The 20,623-nt window shown below is 44.6% G+C and overlaps 3 protein-coding genes across 3 annotated transcripts; all 3 read right to left on the bottom strand.

The window, feature by feature from the left end:
* Positions 1-11,898: 11,898 nt before the first annotated feature.
* Positions 11,899-14,440, bottom strand: LOC136535264 (uncharacterized). The gene has a single exon (XM_066527561.1). It carries the CDS (start codon positions 14,271-14,273, stop codon positions 12,057-12,059), a length of 2,217 nt encoding a protein of 738 aa, XP_066383658.1. The 5' UTR covers positions 14,274-14,440; the 3' UTR covers positions 11,899-12,056.
* Positions 14,441-16,338: 1,898 nt separating this feature from the next.
* LOC136535255 (uncharacterized) lies at positions 16,339-16,929 on the bottom strand. Its single transcript, XM_066527553.1, has one exon. It carries the CDS (start codon positions 16,927-16,929, stop codon positions 16,339-16,341), a length of 591 nt encoding a protein of 196 aa, XP_066383650.1.
* A 1,569-nt stretch (positions 16,930-18,498) lies between these two features.
* LOC136535254 (uncharacterized) lies at positions 18,499-18,891 on the bottom strand. Its single transcript, XM_066527552.1, has one exon. It carries the CDS (start codon positions 18,889-18,891, stop codon positions 18,499-18,501), a length of 393 nt encoding a protein of 130 aa, XP_066383649.1.
* Between the last annotated feature and the right edge of the window lie 1,732 nt (positions 18,892-20,623).

Below are 20,623 nucleotides of genomic sequence, written 5' to 3'. Positions count from 1 at the left end.
TTTAAATATCCCTACTTTATTTCTATTATTAGTATCACACGCTTTGTCAAAAACAAAAGTAAAAAAGAAAAGAAAAGAAGAAAAGAGAAAAGCGGTCACACTCTCTATTAGCTACTACAACTTTGTTTCTATGTGTTGCTTCTTGCTGCCCAGCCCTTTGATGTCCGTGGCAATATTCCAAAGTGCTAACGCGTATTAGAGACGAAACATACCTGCTTTGTTGTTAGTTATTCCTGTCTCTGAACTTTCCCGCCTTTGATGTTCCCCTCCTTTCGTGATGGTCACAGTATTAATCGTCCAACCGCGCACCACAACTGCTGGTAGATCGATCTGCATGCAAGGCTTGTTTGGATGGAAACTAAACAGGGCAGGCGTTGCCTTGCCTTGCCTAGCCAGGTAAAATTTTGGGCCACTATCGTCCAAACAACCCGCAATGTCTTCAATTCAACAGTTGAAAGAAGAATATTTAGTCACAAGTGCTCCAATTCTAATTAGATATAGTGTAGCCCTTCCAAAACTTCAGAGACAAAAAACCAAAGAAGGCTAAGCGAAATCCCTGAGATATATGGTTTAATCCTTAACGTGACTCTTCTGAGTTTTCTTGTGTAAAACCGCATGCGTTCTCCTTAAGCGAAATAGCTGTGCCCGTGCTGAATTTTTCAAAAGAAATAGGATCTATACAAAGATTAAAGTGGAAAACTCTTTGCATTCGCTGCCCTTTGCGTGTCATGGTGATATTCTAAGTTCTCACATGTTACAGATGCCCTGCTTTAATTTACTTTTGCTTTTTGAATAAACTAACATTGTCAATGTGGGTGCTATCTGTTGTTGGATCGTCAGCACTGTGAGTACTTAGAATGTTAAGAACCAATTCCCTCAGTGCCATTAGAAATTTTATGATTTTTCTGTGTGCCATTAAAATTGCTGAATTTTACTCCCATATTTAAAGATATATAACCGTTTGCACGATCCAGCAAGTGCGGCCTGCCCAGTCCAAATTTTCATTTCGTGGCAGCAGCTGAAGGATCACATCACATGAATTAATATTGGATATGCCATTGCCACGTGTTTGCCGGAGTAACTCAATTCCCTGTTGAGCAAATCATTCCTTGTGAGCACGCGCGCGTATATCCTTTCTTGTAGCTGTCTAGCCATTCGATACACCTTTGACAAACTTAAAATTCTATCTTGCTCTGATGCTCTCCTTGTTAGTGTAATCTCTGTACTCAACAGCCAAAACTAATTTATTTGCCATCGACTCCACCAATTTTATATATATATATATATATATATATATACACACACACACACTACGTACATCAGTCCACCAGTTTAACATACAATAATTATTGCCGTCACTATAAATAACCCCACTTTTTGGTTAATTATGCTTAATTTTGCAATTATACATGAAAGGGGCAAGATAGTGAGAAACATGTGGACAAGTGGTTGGAGCCACGGGGGGGGGGGGGGGGGCGGTGGAGACGCACAACGCTTGCCAAGATCGGCATTTGCTGATGCCACGTGCATCACACCATCAAGGCAGCCTAAGCCTCGACGAATACAGGAAAAATAGGTACACGAATTTATTTCTTTATTCTAACGCTCAATTCTGCATAATTTCTAATCATTTTGCATTTTTACCGCAGTCGTCGTCACATGATGGCCAACCTTGCTCCTAGTTCAAGGCATGGGTTCTGTCCAAAAAGGGCAAGGCGACGGCAACATCGACTTCAACCCGGAGGACCCTCCCGAGGCGTACAGCGATCCCAGCATCCACAGCCGCGTCACTGAGTACACAGTGATGGCAAGGGAGGTTCATGGGTCAGAGTTCGATCCGAGCACCTAGTATCTTGATGGAGAAATTGTGATGAGGGTGGGAGGAGGCAAGAAGGAAGGCCGGTACTGGATTGACGACAGTACAATCGACATGGCCTCTACTCCCACTCTCTCCCAGATCCGAGCAAGGAGCACGAGCTCGAGCTCGGCGATACACCCACGGCCAACCACTACACAATTCCAGATGGAGGCTCTCTAGGTTATTTTTGTGTTTATTCATCGTTTGTTGATTGTTACGTACTTTAGCTTTGCATTGTAACATTGGATAAAATATTATAGGCCCGGGTGGAAGCAGAAACGAAGCAACGGGAGATGGAGGCGAGGATGGAGGAGATGATTCAGCAGAGGGTGGCGGCTGAGCGGCAGAACATGGAGGAAGAACAATGACTGACGATGGAGCATATGATTCAGCAGAGGATAGAGGCCGAGCGGCAGAAGATAGAGGAAGAAAATTGGTTGAGGATGGACCAAATGTTCCAATACATGCAGAATTTTGCATCGAGTATGGATCAACCTTTGCCACCGCCACCGATGCTATTCCCTCCACCTCAGCCACCCACAACTACTCTTGTGAGTCACTTGACACCTTATATTGCAGATTGAATACTTTGACTTAGAGAACTTTAGATGTTAGCTCAAAATGACTTAGAGAACTTTAGATGTTAGCACAAATTGACTTAGAGAACTTTAGATTGAATACTTTGCATGTTTTTGTGACTAGGTAGAGATGTAGAGTCGTGGGTAGTCTTGATGCTTTGCTTAGAAAGGTTTTGGTCCACGAGTCGGCTGGATGATATTGGGCATGTGCATTTGCAATATTGCAACTAAACTCTTAGGATTAGTTTGGGCTCCATAGTTCTCTGTTTTGTGCAGAATTAAGTGCAATCTCCATGTGTCAAGGAACCTTAGATATTAAGTGCATCACATATAAATATCAATCTTGTCTCACACATGCAATCTCTTCTCTTTTGTGCAGAATCAATCGGCGGCACCAAATAATCAGCCTCAAGACCCGGATTTGTCGCAGTGGTTTCAAGGGCCTCCGCAGTGATTGCATTTGCGTTTGTGGCTTATTGTGACTTAGTTGTGACTTATGATGATGGTTTATTATGCCTGTAATGATGGTTTATTGTGAATTGTGATAATGGTTTATTGTGAATTGTGATGATGGTTTATTATGCCTGTGACATAATTATGCATGTGATGATGGTTTATTGTGAATTGTGATGGTTTATTGTGAATTGAGAGGGGTCCGTTATACGTGACATATTAGTAAAAAAGGGGGTATTGGTCGCTTTGCTGAGTGTAACACTCGGCAAAGAGAGACATTGTCGAGTGTCAAGCCAAAACACTCGGTGAAGAGGCCAATTTCTGTTATTTTGGGAACCTTCTTTGCCGAGTGTTTTGGCTTTGCCGAATGTATTCTAATGGACACTCGGCAAAGTGACCATAAAATCTGGCCATTGCCCGCTTGTTTGCCGAGTGTTTTGGGTGTGACACTCGACAAAGTGTCTAAAAATTTGCCGAGTGTTTTGGCCTTGACACTCGGCAAAGTTTAGAACTACGCCGATTGTTTTGGGCTTGACACTCGGCAAAGTTTAGAAACTTTGTCGAGTGTTTTTCCGTCGTTTACTTGGCAAAAGAGACGTCACCGTGCCATCCCGTTAACTTTTTTTGCTGAGAGTTTATTTTTGCCGAGTGTTTATTGACACTCGGCAAAAGGCTTTGCCGAGTGCCCGCTGATTGACACTTGGCAAAGAGCTCTTTGCCGTTAAAATATACGCCGTGTGCTCTTTGCCGAGTGTTACATTCGGCAAAGCCTTTGACGAGTAAAGCTACTGTATCTCATAGTGATCAGTTGAAACGGCGGTGGTGCTGTCCGTCTTCTTGGAGTAATATTTGGTCTTGAGCAGCCTCTCCATTTGGTCTACAGTCCAGTAGTCCGTCTTGGTGAAGCTTGTGTAACTGGAGAGGTCAGCGTTTTTACCTTTTTTGAAAACCTTCACCAATTGATAGGTGATAGCATCCAAGACGGTGCGGTACAAGCTTCCGGTCGCTCGAGTCCGAACACCATGGTCACGGTATGCTGCGTCCACAGCTCGTTGTCTTCGATGGTGTAGGCGGTGATCTCCTCCCGTCCACCTAGGTAGACGAGGAGGAGAGGCGCCCACAGGACCTCCAGGGAGCTTCCTTTGTTCCCGGAGTCACAGCAGCTGCAGCTGCTGCTGATGCTGCTCGCCTTGGAATGGCGAGGGTGGCGAGCGTAGATCGCTAGAGCATCTGCGCTCACGTACGCCGCCCAGATGGAGAATCTGAACAAGCGAGGGATTGTGTAGTTGCGCATGGGGGCTGCCAGCAGCAGGAACCACTGGAGACCCAGGCTGCCGAGGACGAGGATGCGCAGCTGCCACTCGTCCCACCATTGCACAGCTCTCAAAATGTCAATCATGTTTCTCGGATCTACCCAAGTAGCAGCTTAAGAGCCTCTTTGGCAGGGCTCCTGTAGGGGCTTCAGCTCTGGCTCCTGCAGGAGCTGTGCCAAATGCCTGTTTTGAAAAGGGCTCCGCATGGAGAGCCGGTCAAGAGTCAAAGCCATTTTTTGCCTGCGCAGGAGAAGCCTCAAAAACGAGCTTCGCACGGCTCCTTGCTGTGGGTTCACGTCGTCTAGTGCGAAGGAGCCGTTTTGCCAAACGTTTTCCAGAACGGCTTCAGCTCCTCTAGAGGAGCTGCTCCTTCAGAGGAGCCAGAGCCGGAGCCATTTTCAGAGGAGCCAGAGCCCTGCCAAACAGGCCCTAATTGTTAGCTCTTGATGTGTCTATGTCTAGTTTTGAGAGTGTCACTACCACCACTCAAGTCTGTCTTTTCTTTTTTGGTGTTTGTGTATCACTGCCCCTGATGTTACACCTATACCGATCACTAGTGTTTATAATGCATGCGTGTTGGGTGTTTCCTTACAATGCAATAATGTGTGCCTTCCATTAAACAGTGGAACAAACATTTAAATATCCCTACTTTATTTCTATTATTAGTATCACACGCTTTGTCAAAAACAAAAGTAAAAAAGAAAAGAAAAGAAGAAAAGAGAAAAGCGGTCACACTCTCTATTAGCTACTACAACTTTGTTTCTATGTGTTGCTTCTTGCTGCCCAGCCCTTTGATGTCCGTGGCAATATTCCAAAGTGCTAACGCGTATTAGAGACGAAACATACCTGCTTTGTTGTTAGTTATTCCTGTCTCTGAACTTTCCCGCCTTTGATGTTCCCCTCCTTTCGTGATGGTCACAGTATTAATCGTCCAACCGCGCACCACAACTGCTGGTAGATCGATCTGCATGCAAGGCTTGTTTGGATGGAAACTAAACAGGGCAGGCGTTGCCTTGCCTTGCCTAGCCAGGTAAAATTTTGGGCCACTATCGTCCAAACAACCCGCAATGTCTTCAATTCAACAGTTGAAAGAAGAATATTTAGTCACAAGTGCTCCAATTCTAATTAGATATAGTGTAGCCCTTCCAAAACTTCAGAGACAAAAAACCAAAGAAGGCTAAGCGAAATCCCTGAGATATATGGTTTAATCCTTAACGTGACTCTTCTGAGTTTTCTTGTGTAAAACCGCATGCGTTCTCCTTAAGCGAAATAGCTGTGCCCGTGCTGAATTTTTCAAAAGAAATAGGATCTATACAAAGATTAAAGTGGAAAACTCTTTGCATTCGCTGCCCTTTGCGTGTCATGGTGATATTCTAAGTTCTCACATGTTACAGATGCCCTGCTTTAATTTACTTTTGCTTTTTGAATAAACTAACATTGTCAATGTGGGTGCTATCTGTTGTTGGATCGTCAGCACTGTGAGTACTTAGAATGTTAAGAACCAATTCCCTCAGTGCCATTAGAAATTTTATGATTTTTCTGTGTGCCATTAAAATTGCTGAATTTTACTCCCATATTTAAAGATATATAACCGTTTGCACGATCCAGCAAGTGCGGCCTGCCCAGTCCAAATTTTCATTTCGTGGCAGCAGCTGAAGGATCACATCACATGAATTAATATTGGATATGCCATTGCCACGTGTTTGCCAGAGTAATTCAATTCCCTGTTGAGCAAATCATTCCTTGTGAGCACGCGCGCGTATATCCTTTCTTGTAGCTGTCTAGCCATTCGATACACCTTTGACAAACTTAAAATTCTATCTTGCTCTGATGCTCTCCTTGTTAGTGTAATCTCTGTACTCAACAGCCAAAACTAATTTATTTGCCATCGACTCCACCAATTTTATATATATATATATATATATATATATATACACACACACACACACTACGTACATCAGTCCACCAGTTTAACATACAATAATTATCATCAACAAAATTTTCATCAACAATAAAACCAGTCAACTCTCCATAAATAACCCCAGCTGTTTGGTTCAAGGGCATGCTTAAGTCTGCAACTAATTAAAAACAAAACAAAAGAAAAAAGGAAAAGAAGAAGAGAGAAAAGCCGTCACACTCTCTTCTTGCTACTAGAACTTTGCTTCTATGTATATGTTGCTTCGATCTTGCTGCCCGGCCCTCTTCCGTGGCAATATTCCAAGTGCTAACGTATTAGAGAAGAAATATACCTGCTTTGTTGTCAGTTATTCCTGTCTCTGAACTTTCCCGCCTTCGATGTTCTTCCTTCCTTTCGTGATGGTCACAGTATTAATCGTTGTCCAACCGCGCGCCACAATTGCACTCTGATATACAGTAATTAATTATTTGACCAACAGATCGATCTTATATGCTTACAGTTTTCCCTTGTAATACAGTATTGCATGCAAGGCTTGTTTGGATGGAAACTAAACAGGGCAGACATTGCCTTTCCTGGCCAGGTAAAATTTTGGGCCACTATCCAAACAACCCTGCAATGTCTTCAATTCAACAGTCGAAAGAAGAATATTAGTCATGCAAAGACTGCAATTTAGTTAACAGTCGAACCGACATTAATTCAGTTCTTCCACTGTTGGGATAACATTCTGCTTTAATTTGGTGTGTACTTTAATCATGTGTGGGAATAATGTGACTTTAAAATCATGCATCACTACTACAAAAATAATTTATAGCAACGCCTTCCTTTCTTTGTACCCTCACTACTACAGAATGGACTTGTTGTCCCGGGCGATAACGGGACAACGATCCCGGTTACCGCGCCGGGACAACGATCCCGGGACTAAAGGTGCCACCTTTAGTCCCGGGTCATCGAGCCGGGACTAAAGAGGGACCTTTAGTCCCGGTTGGTGTTACCAACCGGGACTAAAGGCCCTCCAGCCGAGCAAACGTGGCCGCACCCTTTAGTCCCGGTTGGTAACCCCAACCGGGACTAAAGGTTACTTTTCTTTTTCTTTGTTTTTGTTTAATTTGTTTTCAGTTCAGTTACACGTATTTGTTTAATATATAATATGTTTTTATGTACGTATTCTACGCTGCTAATATAAATACACGCACGCATATAATTACATCTAATTCTCATCTCGAGCATTATTATATTCGAATAAAGTATGAACCTATATATATTATAGATATATATATGTATATATACAACACTTTCATAATCTTGTTCTCGAAAATAACGATATCAATAAACATTTAATTTACATCATTTATTCCTTAGGATCAAAGTAGAACTCGCCGTTGGGATTTAGCACTTTTTCTAGAAGAAATCCTGCTATTGACTCTTGAACTGCTTTCAGATGGTCTTTTTGCATGACCCTTCGTTTCAACCATTCAGTCTTGCATTTGAAATAAAAGGAAAAGTATTAATACATATATATATATATTCATTTAAAAATAAATAAATAATTGATATATACGTACTCTAAGGACATCTTTAGGAGTTCTTCTTATGTGCGCAGTGATAAATTCACAAACGTAGTATCCACACAAGTTATTACCTGGTTGCTGCCGCAAACACCACTGTACGAGAAGAAGATTATTCTCATCATCTCATACATAAATTGAAGTACGATATAGTAATTAAACACGTGGGGAAGTGTATATAGTACAACTTACTGGTATTTCAACTACATTAAGTGGTGCCTTGCAATCCTTGCGATGTTGCCGAATAAACTATTTCCAAACCCTGTGCCACCAATAATGTACGATCGTTAATAAATTATGGCAAAGTCTATTCAATAATAGTTGTGCGCGAGAGATCGAAATTACCCCTGGATAATGTCTATCATATCTTGGTATAGTGCCCGCTCTTTTCTCAACGAGTCAAAGATTACTAACCGACTTGAGTTTAACTCAATGACAATGAGTATCCAGTGAAAGCTACATTGGTTTATACACACACGTACATGCATATAAGTTGTATTGATATTACATAAAATATGTAGACTACATTATTATTAACACTTACTCAAAGTTGTACGGGAAAAGAATTGTTGTCTTGTCGTGCTGCTTCACGAAGAACATCATGATATTCTCCTGTGCTTCAGATACCCACCGCTCCTTGACAATAATACCGGTTTTGAATACGATATAAGGATCAATGAAGCTAACACTAGTGTCTTGTATTCTTTGGAGCTCTGACATCTGGAATCTGTATATAAATATAAGTTACATGTGAGGATAATTATATACACGTACGCATGGAAGTGAGTTTATTAAATAAAAGTAAGAATCACTTACAAACAAAAGGAGCTAATGATTGATTTGTCCAGAGCGTCCACGTGGTATAGTTGATGCAATTCTTCGAAACTAATATGTAAGATGTCATCGCCACGGAAGTAATGATGGTCTCTAAATCTGACAAAGATCCACTGCTCACCCCTGCCACACGCCTACATGTACCACTTGTTGAGCAAGTACATTTGCGTACCCAATTCATTCAGAGCCGTAGGGTTGTACAGACTTTTGCCATATTTATAAGTCTTCCAGGTATCAACTTCCAGGTTCTGGATTGGAGCTTTGCTCGTCAATTGATCCAAGGTTAAACTAGTATCTTCAAAAAAAGCATTAAGGGCTTGAACCGACACTTCTCTAGAGTTGTCTGGTCGATAGACTTCTATGTTGAAACCATATTCATTAGCAACAACAAGATTTTGCATTGGTTGCTTCTGTTGTCCGAGCTGTGGGACATCCTTCCCTGATGCTCTTTTCCTTTTCTTATCTGCATCATGTGACTTCACGAGGGAGCGGTCATAGTCTGATAGTGGCGAAGGCTTACGAAGTTCAATCATCTTTTTCTGGTGTCTGTAAAACAAAGTCCCCGGAGAAGCTACCTTACGAGAAGTCTGAAGAGGAATCAAAAGCATAGCACAAAAAGATTTGGATAACTGGCGGCAAAGTGTAGCAGAATCAATAGCAAAAGAAGAAGGAACTTATGAAAAAATTGCCAAAGCCGCACTACATAGCTCAACGAGAACTAAGGAAAAGAGTCAGTGAAGTGGAGAAAAAGCGGCGTGAGGCATGTAAGCCCCCGCCATTATCGGACTATGAACGCTCTCTTGATAAGTCATATAAGGCGTCGCTGAAAGCAAAGAGAGCAGGGAAAGATGTTGCACGGCTCGGGCAGCAATATAAGCAATCTATCGACCCGCTAGTTGTTGAGGATGATTGTACAAACGCACAAGGAGGTCCAATCGATAGGGAGGCACTCCAAGACTTCATGGACACAACAGGTCTCACAACTCAATAGCTCATTGGGGGAGGATCGATACCAACAGCCAAATTTAATATTTACCGGACCTATGTGTATGGTAGGAGTCTTGTCAACCCTAAGTCCTATTCATCACTGGGTACGCAAATGTTCTTGTTAAACAAGTGGTACTTAAATGCGTGTGCGAAGAAAGAGGCATGGCTTCTTGCAAGAGTTAGACCAGAGCATTACTTCAATGGCTATGACATTGTACATATTGAGTTCAATGAATTACACCAACTATTAAACCGGGACGCTCTCGACAAATCTCTCCTCAACTGCTGGTGTCTGTAAGTGATTGTTTCTACAATTGAAAGTAACTTGCATGTTAGTTCGTTGTCTATATATAGTTATCCTCACACTATATATATTCTTTTGTACTATATAAATGCAGGTATGAGAAGCTGAAAATAAAGAAAAAAAGTTAACGGATGTTGGTTTTATGGATCCGAATCGCACATTCAGAGACACGGTTACTCCATATGATAGATGGCGAACTCAAGTGGAGAAGAATCTGTTTAGGTTCTTAGATAAGCAACATGACAAGACACTGATACTCTTTCCTTACAACTTCAAGTGAGTGTTAATGTCCCATTTTATTTTGCTTACTCCATGTTGACTTTAGTTAATAAGTTATGCCTACGTATAAACATGTAGCTTTCACTGGATACTACTGGTCATCGATATGCCCAGGAGTCTTGTAAAGATCTTTGACTCAGCCATAAAACCCCGAGAAGATTACCAAGAAATGATAGATATTCTCCAGTGGTAATTTCGGTATCACACACCGTATACTCTCTTATGCCATTTTATTGATATAACTCTATTTATTTATTTTGTTGGGCAGTGCTTGGAAAAAGTTCGCCCAGAAACACCATTATGGTCATTGGAAAGTGCCTCTGGATATAGTTCAATACCCAGTAAGTACTAGCTAGGTCACCGCATCTTTATTTAGTTCAATTCATTATTACCATGTTTCATTGGTTGATGATGAATCTTTTTCTCGTAAAGTGGTGTCTGCAGCAGGGATCGGGAAACAACTTATGTGGATACTACGTCTGTGAGTTCCTCATGGAATACTCAAGGAGAACTCTAGAAGAGATCCTCGAAGTACGTAAAAATATACACAATTTATTACCATTGTGTTGATATATATAATCATATATATATTCATACTTTTCTGTTCATTCGAATTGAAGGTTGAATATATAGAGGAAGCAAAAGGTTCTGCGATGTGACCAGATCAAAACAATTCAAGAGGCATTGTCAGGATTTCTTATGGATTGGGTCAGAGATCCCAAAGGTGCGTATTACTATGACCCTAAAGAATTATTACCTAGTAGTCATACGACTGAAGATTCGGGTTGAATGACATCCCAATGACATGAGTACAAGGTTTTTGTGACTTTATTATGTACATATTCCATGCACGTACAACCTCTTAAAATATTTGTATATATAGTTTCATACATTTTAGTGTGTTATTTATGTATAATGCTCGAACGGAACCTTACACGTATGTATTTATGGACGTATATTAGCAGCGTAGAATTCGTATACGAAAAGCTAATCGAAATAAAAAAGAATTGAATTAAAAAGAAACCATAAAATGAAAATGAAAGAAATGAAAAAAATGAACCTTTAGTCCCGGTTGGAAACACCAACCGGGACTAAACGTGCCAGCCCCAGGGCAAGATCTGGGGGACCATTTAGTCCCGGTTGGTAATATCAACCAGGGCTAAAGGTCCACTTTCAGTCCCGGTTCCCATAACGGGACTAAAAGGGGGGCCTTTAGTTCTGGATTCGCAATCCCGGTTGGGAAACCGGAACTAAAGGGGTTTTCCCAACCGGGACTGATGCTCACTCCTGCACTAGTGGGTGGTAAGAGATGGATCCAATGGTCCTTAACATTGTCGAGCCAACCCAAAACCCTACAATGATACCATTATGACGCTGCTGAATCAAGCCACAACATGGTATTAGCATGTCAATGCCAGCTAGTGGCCTAAACCGGTAGCAATATCCCAACTAGAACTGTAGGTTGGTGGCCTAAACTGGAAGCAATATCCCAACTAGAACACAGTCGGTTGGTGGATGTAATTAACCGGGACATTGTCGGGTTATGCCTCCACTCGTAACAGTGATAGGTGTCTTAAGTGTTGGGTCTGTCGAATCCACAATCATTAATCGGATCCTAGCCTAACGAGCCATTAGTGAAGATGGATCACTGTCGGCTCCAACATACCCAACAGTCATGTGCCGTTAGGCCGGGATTGCCTGCTCTGTAGCAGTGAACCAATCATTTAGCATTTAGCATTCGCAGAGAAACACTTCCTACGGACGTAGTGAGGATATAAAAAACAATATTGTTGTGTATATAATGTCACTGCTAAACTAGAGGTACAGGCTCAACAGACTATCATTATTGGTATTATTATTAGACTACGAATGAACACACACGACCGACTGCAATAGAAGCAAGCAGCATGCACACTAGCTAGACCAGAGCAACATAGCAATGGATATGGAAATAAACAACAAATAAATCAATATGGCTGACGGTGAAACTTTCTGGCTATCGGATACCACCGAGGCATCGTACCTTCCTTGCCCTGGTATTCTTGTTCCCGCTTTTGGTCGTCCAGATCGTCGTCCCCTTGTTCTTTTTCTGGCATTTGAAGCTTGTCTGCCAAGGTCTTGGCCCCCTGGAGCGAGATGAGGAGCCAGAGTTTGGAGAGGAACTCCCCGCCTTCTCCCAAGCTCTTGGCGTGCAGGTAGGCCCTGCACATGCTGGCGGAGTAGCAGAGCATGCCCACCCACACACGGTGCATCAAATGCCAACGGTCATCGGCGTCCTCCATGCGCAGAAGCTCCTCCGCGAGCTTGTAAGCATCGTCGATGACGGTGTATGCCTCTTTTTCTTTGAGGTTGGCTGCTTCGTTCTTGATCTTGTCTAGGAGGATTTCGTCGGAGAGTGGTTGCTTTTGCTGCTTCTCCTTTTCCGTCATGTCTTTGGTGGCCTGGGTGATGATGCGCTCCATCTGTTTGGTGGTTTCGGTGAACAGAAGCTGCCTGCTGCCGGTCATCAGCATGTCGGGTCTAAACTTGAGGAGGTAGGCCATGTAGTTGGATATTGCCTCCGTGCACGCCTCACGAAGAACCTCCGCATGCAGAGGCCTGCACCTAAAGTGCCTCGGAGGTTTGCTGCGGAAGCAGAGGTCGGTGGCGATGTGCCAGATGAGGACGCTCTCGTCAAATGGCGTCTTACGAAGGCTTCGCCATATCACCACGTTGGGCACCTTCTTCGGCTGATCCATGTTCTCGGAGTAATAGTCCGTCTTGAGCAGCCTCTCCGTTTGGTCCATAGTCCAGTAGTCCCTCTTGGTGAAGCTTCTGTAACTGGCGAGGTCGACGTTCTTGACTTCGACGAAAACCTTCACGAGCTGTAGGGCGATAGCATCCGAGACCGAAGGGCCCAACGACGCACTCCCTTTTTCCTCACGAGAATAACCTTCCTTGTAACAAATGCGCCTGGCACACCTGAGTAGCCACCCAATAGTCGTCGTCGTCCTTGTGGTCTGGAGCACTGAGCCTATGAGGTTATACCCGGCAAGCTTCTCGCACAACACTGGAACATTCCCTCTGAACATGAGCGAGTCGCACAGCTTACTGATCAACACCCCAAGGACATCCAGGAGAGCAGTGAAGCACAGGAGAATGTACGTGGTCTTGATATCAACAGTGCCGCCGCTGTTGTACTTGTACCCCTGGCCCTGCTGCGGCTGCAGCTTCTGCTGGCTCGTCGCGAAGAGCATGATGGCGGCAATGTGCAGGGATGGAACCAGCAGCACATGGCAAGCCAAGTAGGCGGGCGTGAACATCACGTTCGCTCTGGTGTAGATGAGCCCGAACGCCTGACGAAGCATGGGCTTGAGCGTCTCGTCTTTCTCTATCTTGAGAGGCTCCAGGATATTCTTCTCGTGACCACCACCACCACCCCTGCCCTGTGCTTGCAGGGTGGCCTCGGCAGCGAACAGCGACAGGTCCGACAGGATCATCTCGACCTGGTCGCTCTGCGACAGGATCGGCGCGTCGCCTTCCGGCAGCTTTTTCCAGCACTTGTACCTGTCGCTGAGCTCGGTGAAGCACCACTTCCACCATGCGCTAGGCTTGACCCTCGCTCCTTTCATCACCGACGACATGGCCGTGAATGGATCAATCCTAGCTCCCCTGAGAGCCAAGGGCTTCTCCAACACACTGAGGATGCCAAGGATGAACAGCAGGACCGCCGAGGCCAGCATCCTTCTATCGCCGGAGCCGGAGCCAGGGCCAGGCCACGACTTGTAGAAGCCGAAGAGGGCGATGGTGACCTGGGACAGCAGGGTCACGGTCTGCCGGATCCACAGCATGTTGTCATCGATGTTGCTGGCGGACACCTCCTCCACCCCGCCGAGGTGGATGAGGAGGACAGGGGCCCATAGCACCTCCAGCATGCTCGGCGGCTTGCGCACGTCCGCCTCGCCATTGTAGCAGCCGGCCACCGCCCCGTTGGCGTGCCGGTTGAAGACGGTGGCGAGCGCGTAGATCGCCACGGCGTCGCTGCAGCCGCTGCCCAGCTGGATGCACCGTCGCAGCCACAGCGGGATGCTGTACTTGCGCATGGGGGCAGCCAGCACCAGGAACCACTGCAGGCCCAGGCTGCCGAGGACGAGGATGCGCAGCTGCCACTCGTCCCACCATTGCGCAGCGCTCGAGAGATGCATGCTAGCTGCTTGCTCGATGATAGATGATCCCTCCCTCTCCGTGGACGTGTGTCTGCTCAATATCACTCAATGTATTGTATTAGGTATGTAGTTTTTTTTTGGAGTCGAGTCCTTAGCGAGCAGTTGTTGGAATGGCCAGTTGGCCACCATTGTCGATGGGTTTTCCGGTTTGCCTTCCTGCCCTCATCTCTCTCATCTCTCTCCCCCTTTTTATCACATGTTGCTGTTGGAATGACTGCTTCTTCGACACATTTCACCAGAACTTTACCACGCGTACTGTGCTTTAATCATATCATGTATGTATGGGAATATGGCTTTAAACCATGCATTTTGTTTCGCGCACGCTATATATACTCTCTGTCGATGCGAAGGCTGTAATTTACTGCTCCCTCCATTCTAAATTATAAATTATTGTAATTTTTTTTAGAGAGTCAAAGCATCTCAAGTTTGACCAAAATTATAAAGAAAATTTCAAAGCTTTATGACATCGAATAGGTATGCTATAAAAATATGATTAATGAAGAATCCAATAATACTTATTTAGTACCATAAATATTATTATTTTATTATATAAATTTAGTCAAATTTAGATGTTTTGACTCTCTAGAAAAGTTGGAATGATTTATAGTTTAGAATGGAGGGAGTACTACTTAACAGGCGAACCAATGCAAGCATTCGGTTCCACCATTGGGATTATATTCTGCGTGCTTTGGCGTGTACCACACAACTTTATTTATTTGTGCTGTACTCTCAAGACTGCACTTTGCGTGTGCCTGTGATAATATTCTAGGTCCTACGTGTTAGCCCAATGGTACATGCTACTTGTCACTGCACCGTAGTCCCAACACAACGCGCGTGCGACTAGGCCTAACGACTCTTATGGTCGGTGTAAATGGCACAACAAAGAAGATGGAGAGGGAGGACTTGGCGAGGGCGTGTTTAGATGCCGCCCTCATCTTGGCTTGCCTGCCAGGCAATTGATCGCAGCCTTAGGCGATCGAAATCCAACGCCTAGGGACGCTGCCTGGGAGGCAGCTTCCAAACACGCCGAAGAGCGTGGCAAGGAAGATGGGAAGGGTTGGACGTGGGAGAGATTTGGTGCTGGTTTTTCAAGCCTGATCCTAGGGTGAGGCAAAGTGGTGGTCGCTCCAGGCCCCAAAAGAAAGGGATCTCTTCCCACGTATGTATAGTATGTAGTACTATCACTTGGTATATGGCTTAATAAAAGTCTAAAAACCCAAGAAGACAACCATCCAGCACTGAGATGTGCATCACCAATTGACGTCGTCTGAGCCGTGCCATGTAAAACAAGTCACGGTGCCTCGTTCATAACAGCCGGTGCACCAGATGCAATATATATCACTGTTTGCTCTTTAGCACCTGACAGCGATGGCGTATTTAGGGTAGTGATACAAAAGATAAAGCGGTTACAACAGATATTGCACTACACGCAGCACAACTTTGGATTGAGAAAATGAAGGCCACTAGCTTAAGACCTCTTTAGATCTTTTAGTCCATCCCTACCCTGTTTGGATGGATGGACTAATGGCCATCAAAGTTGCTGTATAAAGACCAAAACGCCCCTAATTAATGCACACAATCTCCTCTTATTTCTCTCCAACTTTTCTCTCTCCTCTCTATTTCTCGCATCTGGATTTCACCGGCCACGATTGAAGACGTACACGACCGACGACCTCAAACAGCTTACATCCAGCCCGCGGATGAAGCAAGCAGCAAACGCATATACTCCATCGGCAATATATAATAAATAAAATTAAAAACGAAGAAGAAGCAAACAAAAAGATCGAAACAGAAAGTCAGAAATAGATAGGACACGAGACCAGAGCATTGTATGTAGCAACCAACAATATTAGTCGACATGCCATGGTTCGTCTTCTGGAGCCACGGGCCTGTCTTGTACTGGCTCTTCGCCCAGGACGTCGTCCCCAGGTTCTTTGTCCGGCATCTGAAGCTTGCCTGCCAAGGTCTTGGCCCCTAGGAGCGAGATGAGGAGCCAGACGTAGGAGAGGAACTCCCCGCCTTCTCCCAAGCTCTTGGCGTGCAGCTAGCCCCTGCACATGCTGGCGGAGTAGCACAGCATGCCCACCCACACTAGGTGCATCAAATGCCAACGGTCATTTTCGTCCTCGATGTCGAGCAGCTCCTTTGCGGGGTTGCAAGCGTCGTCGATGACGCTATGTGCCTCTTTTTCTTTGAGGCTGGCTGCTTTTTCCTTGATCTTGTCTAGGAGGATTTCATCGGAGAGTGGTTGCTTTTGCTTCTTCTCCTTTTCTGTCATTTCTTTGCTGGCCTGGGTGATGATGCGATCCATATGCTTGGTGGCTTTAGTGAACAGATCCCGCCTGTTGCCGGTCATCAGCATGTCGGGTCTAAACATGAGGAGGTAGGCCATGTAGTTGGATATTGCCTCTGGGCACACCTCACGAAGCACCTCGCCATGCGGAGGCCTGCACCTAAAGTGCCTCGGAGGCTTGCTGCGGAAGCAGAGGTCGGTGGCGATGTGCCAGATGAGTACGCTTGCATCGAATGGCGTCTTACGAAGGCTTCGCCATATCACCACGTTGGGCATCTTCGTCTTCCTCAGCGGATCTTCAGTCGCCGAAGAAATATCAGTGCTGCCGCCCGTCGTCTTCATCAGGCGCTCCTGATCTACTTCGTCGCCGAAGAAACAACAATGTTGGCCACCTTCTTCGGCTGATCTTGATCATCAGTCGAAACGGCGGCAGTCTTGTCCATCTTCGGGCGTTGCTGATCTTGATCATCAGTCGAAACGGCGGCGGTGTTGTCTATCGTCAGGCCTTGCTGATCTTGATCATCCACTACCGAAAACAGTATAATTGCCGAGTGCATTCCATCGGACACTCGGCAAATATCTTATTTACCGAGTGTTTTGAATGAAACACTCAGCAAACAAATAGCACTCGACAAAACCCAACTTTGCCCAGACACAGACACTCGGCAAAGTACAGGCACATGCGCTGGGCGTGCGATGGCCGTGTGACGGCCGTTGGGTGTGCGGCCCTGCCGTTAGAACTTTGCCGAGTGTCCGTTAGACACATTCGGCAAAGACAAGGTTTGCCGAGTGTTCTGCGCAGGCACTCGGTAAAGTAATAATATTGCCGAGTGTTTTTTATTGGCACTCGGTAAAATAATAATTTTTTTCTCTCCTGCCCTCCAAACTTTTTCTACTCTTCACATACAACATGTGGTACTACATGTTAAAATTTGGTATATTTCTCGATGTGTTTGCTATATTTAATTAATTTATTGCATTTAGAGGAATTTTTTGGTTTAAGTTAATTTTGATCTACAAGTGATTCAAATAATGGAATAAATTGAGTGGAGAAATCATATTCATGTTATTGAGTCCATTTTGGGGCCTTACCCGGGAAATGAAAAGAAATTTCGAACATTTTGTTCATGAAACACGACCACGAACATGTGGCCGAATGGTTTTTAAATTCTAAAAAAAGCAAATGAAGTCTGAAAATCACGAGATTTGTCAAGATCTCCTGATATCATACGTGGAGACTGTGGAAAAAAATTGAGAAGGTTTTGCACAATTTGTTACGTACCATGCTTACAAACCGAAGCATCTCCAAAGAAGAATCAAGGAGTTGAGAAGGATCTGGTAAGATTTGGAGTCAAAGTGACGGTCGTATTGGGGTTTGACTTCAAAACTTTTTGTATAGGCAATAGACAACATAGATTGGTCCATGTCAAATTTTGGGAATTATTCGGATCCATTTGATAATTTTAATTTATTAACTGTAATTATAGAATTTTAATTAATATAAATTGAATTTGAGCTATAACTACAAGAAATAATGGAATAATATTCGTAGAAAAATCAAATATGCATTGTTAAGTGAATTTGACAAGATACTTTCAAAGTCCATCATAACAAATTTAGTAGAACACACTATGAAGGAGGACGGTGCAACTTGAAATATTTTTTTTTGCCGAGTGTTCTCTACCTAACACTCAGCAAAAAGAATAGTTGCCGAGTGTCGTACAGGGGACACTCGGCAACTTTGTTGATCCAGCCCCACTGCGCAGTATCAGACGGTTTGAAAAAAAAACAATGTCGAGTGCCCCCGATGTGGACACTCGGCATATCTTTAGTTTGCCGAGTGTCCAGATCGGGGGAACTCGGCATACCTTTCATATGACCCCCGGCCGCACCCCCTGACGCACACGACACTCATGCACACACGTGCCCGCCCACACTCACGCACTCACACACGCCGCCGCCGCCGCCCTGTGCTCCGGCCATCGCCCTGAACGCCCACCGGCCCGGATCCTCGCCGGCCTCCCTAGGACCCCACCGCCGCCCTGCCCGCCATTGCCCTGTGCCCCGGCAGCCGCCGCCCTCCCCCCAGCGGCCGGTGCCTCGTACGGAGCCCGCCGCCGCCCAGGGACCCCGCTGCCCCCCTCCCCCTAGCTGCCGGTGCCCCGGCGGCCCCCTGTCCCTGGCACTGCCCCCTGCCGCCGCCAGGGAGCCTATCGCCGCCCCGTGTGGAGCCCGCTTCCGCCCAGGGACCCTGCCGCCGCCCCGGGAGCCTGCCGCCACCGCCCCAGGTAGTCTATGTATCATTTTTTAGTTAAGTAATAACTATGCTTATATGATTATTTCTTGTAACTAGTCAATAATTATGAAATATTTGATGTTGAGACATGATGAAACTGAGACTCTTATTTCCAGAAAAAGCTATTTTTTAAATAGAAAAGAGTTGAAATTTATTCATAATTTTCACTAGTTACCAGCTACTTCTAGATACTTATTAAGCGTAATTATTTTATAATTTGTTGGCATATGATTGATTGCTAGAGAGTCATAGTAGTTATCCCAAAACCTATGTGGTTACCCAACGGTAATAATCTAGAGGTGAAGGGTTGACATACTGCCACTAGTAACCATTAGCTGTCACGCTACGTGTACCAAATTTAAGCTTGTGTGATTTGAAATACACACACAAGCAGTAATCATTCACTCTCCAGCTTGAATCGAGTTGTACCAAATCATTCACCTCTGTTTTTTATTTGGCAAGTTTGCAAATCTGAGTTGGAAATGTACAGCACTGAGTGTTGTGTTACCGTTGAATCCTTGATATGTGTTTAGTTGCTATTGGTCCTGAATTGAGTAAGGATTCAACTGTAACACAACCAGATTGGATACAATTCATATATATTAATAGCTAGCTAGGCGCGAACCATATCATGTTGAGATCAAAAGGCTGATTTGATGGATCTGTAAAAGCTCAAATGGAAATAATGTTTGCATCATCCCATGCTGCCTAGGAGATAAGGCGCAAGAACCATGCTAGCTAGCTCTTGCAATCTCCATATGTCGAAATTGTTAAAACTAGACATACACATACAAGCAACATCACTTCAGCAAACAGTGATGTTGTACTATTAACTTGAGCATATTTCCATGCCAATGATTGCCATTCTTTTAATGATCTCGCTATAAACTTACTGACCCGATGCATTTAGCTCTCTATTATCTTCAACTTGTAGGTTTTTGCCGCCGCTCCCTGCCCTGCCCTGCCACCTGGTTCTGCCTTGCCCTCCCGCCACCCCACAACTTGCCGTCGTTTTGCAAGGTATAAGATGTGTATGTGGTTGTCGGCCATCGTGCCATTTGTTTCCGAGTGTATGTGGTTGTCGGCCATCGTGCCATTTTATTTGTTGTAGGTTTTGGAAACCTCCCCGTGCAGGGGAGGTGCTGTCGAAATTTAGATTTGACACTATTATGTTTTATTGTAGGAGAGGCTATTGCAACGTCCTCAACTCGTCACTTTGCAGGACAGTAAGGTGAGGCATCAAAGACCCTTCTTTCTGTATCATGTTCGTATATTACATAACCATGCTAGGTGTCTCCCGTTCGAAAGAGATACGGTTGGAAATATGCAGATCTTTGCATATCTATAACCGTATCTATTTCGAATTGTCCACGTTTTTTGGACAGCCCGAGGATGTGTAGATACAGTTAGTTTCCATGCTCTACTCCGATCCGTGATAGAGTTTCGGCAGCATCTCCCTACTATTCTCCGGATACACAATCTCCCTTCCAGGACATGTATTTGGAGAACAGCGGGAGGTGCTGCCAAAATTCTGTCACGGATAGGAGTAGAGTATGGAAACTAACCCCATCTACACATCCTCGGGTGGGATTAGGACCTATCTTCACCTATTAGACAGTATAGGAACGTGTAGATGCAACGTGATTTTTTATATTACTTGCTGATATGCTAGAGGATGGATGACCGTGAGTGGATGTACACAGGCCGCTCTAGTCAGATTTCGTTGACCGATGAATGGAT

This window comes from Miscanthus floridulus, unplaced genomic scaffold (genome assembly GCF_019320115.1).
Source record: "Miscanthus floridulus cultivar M001 unplaced genomic scaffold, ASM1932011v1 os_2644_1, whole genome shotgun sequence".
NCBI lineage: Eukaryota > Viridiplantae > Streptophyta > Magnoliopsida > Poales > Poaceae > Miscanthus > Miscanthus floridulus.
The sequence above is the reverse complement of the archived record's forward strand: the minus strand, read 5'-3'. Positions and strand labels throughout refer to the sequence as shown.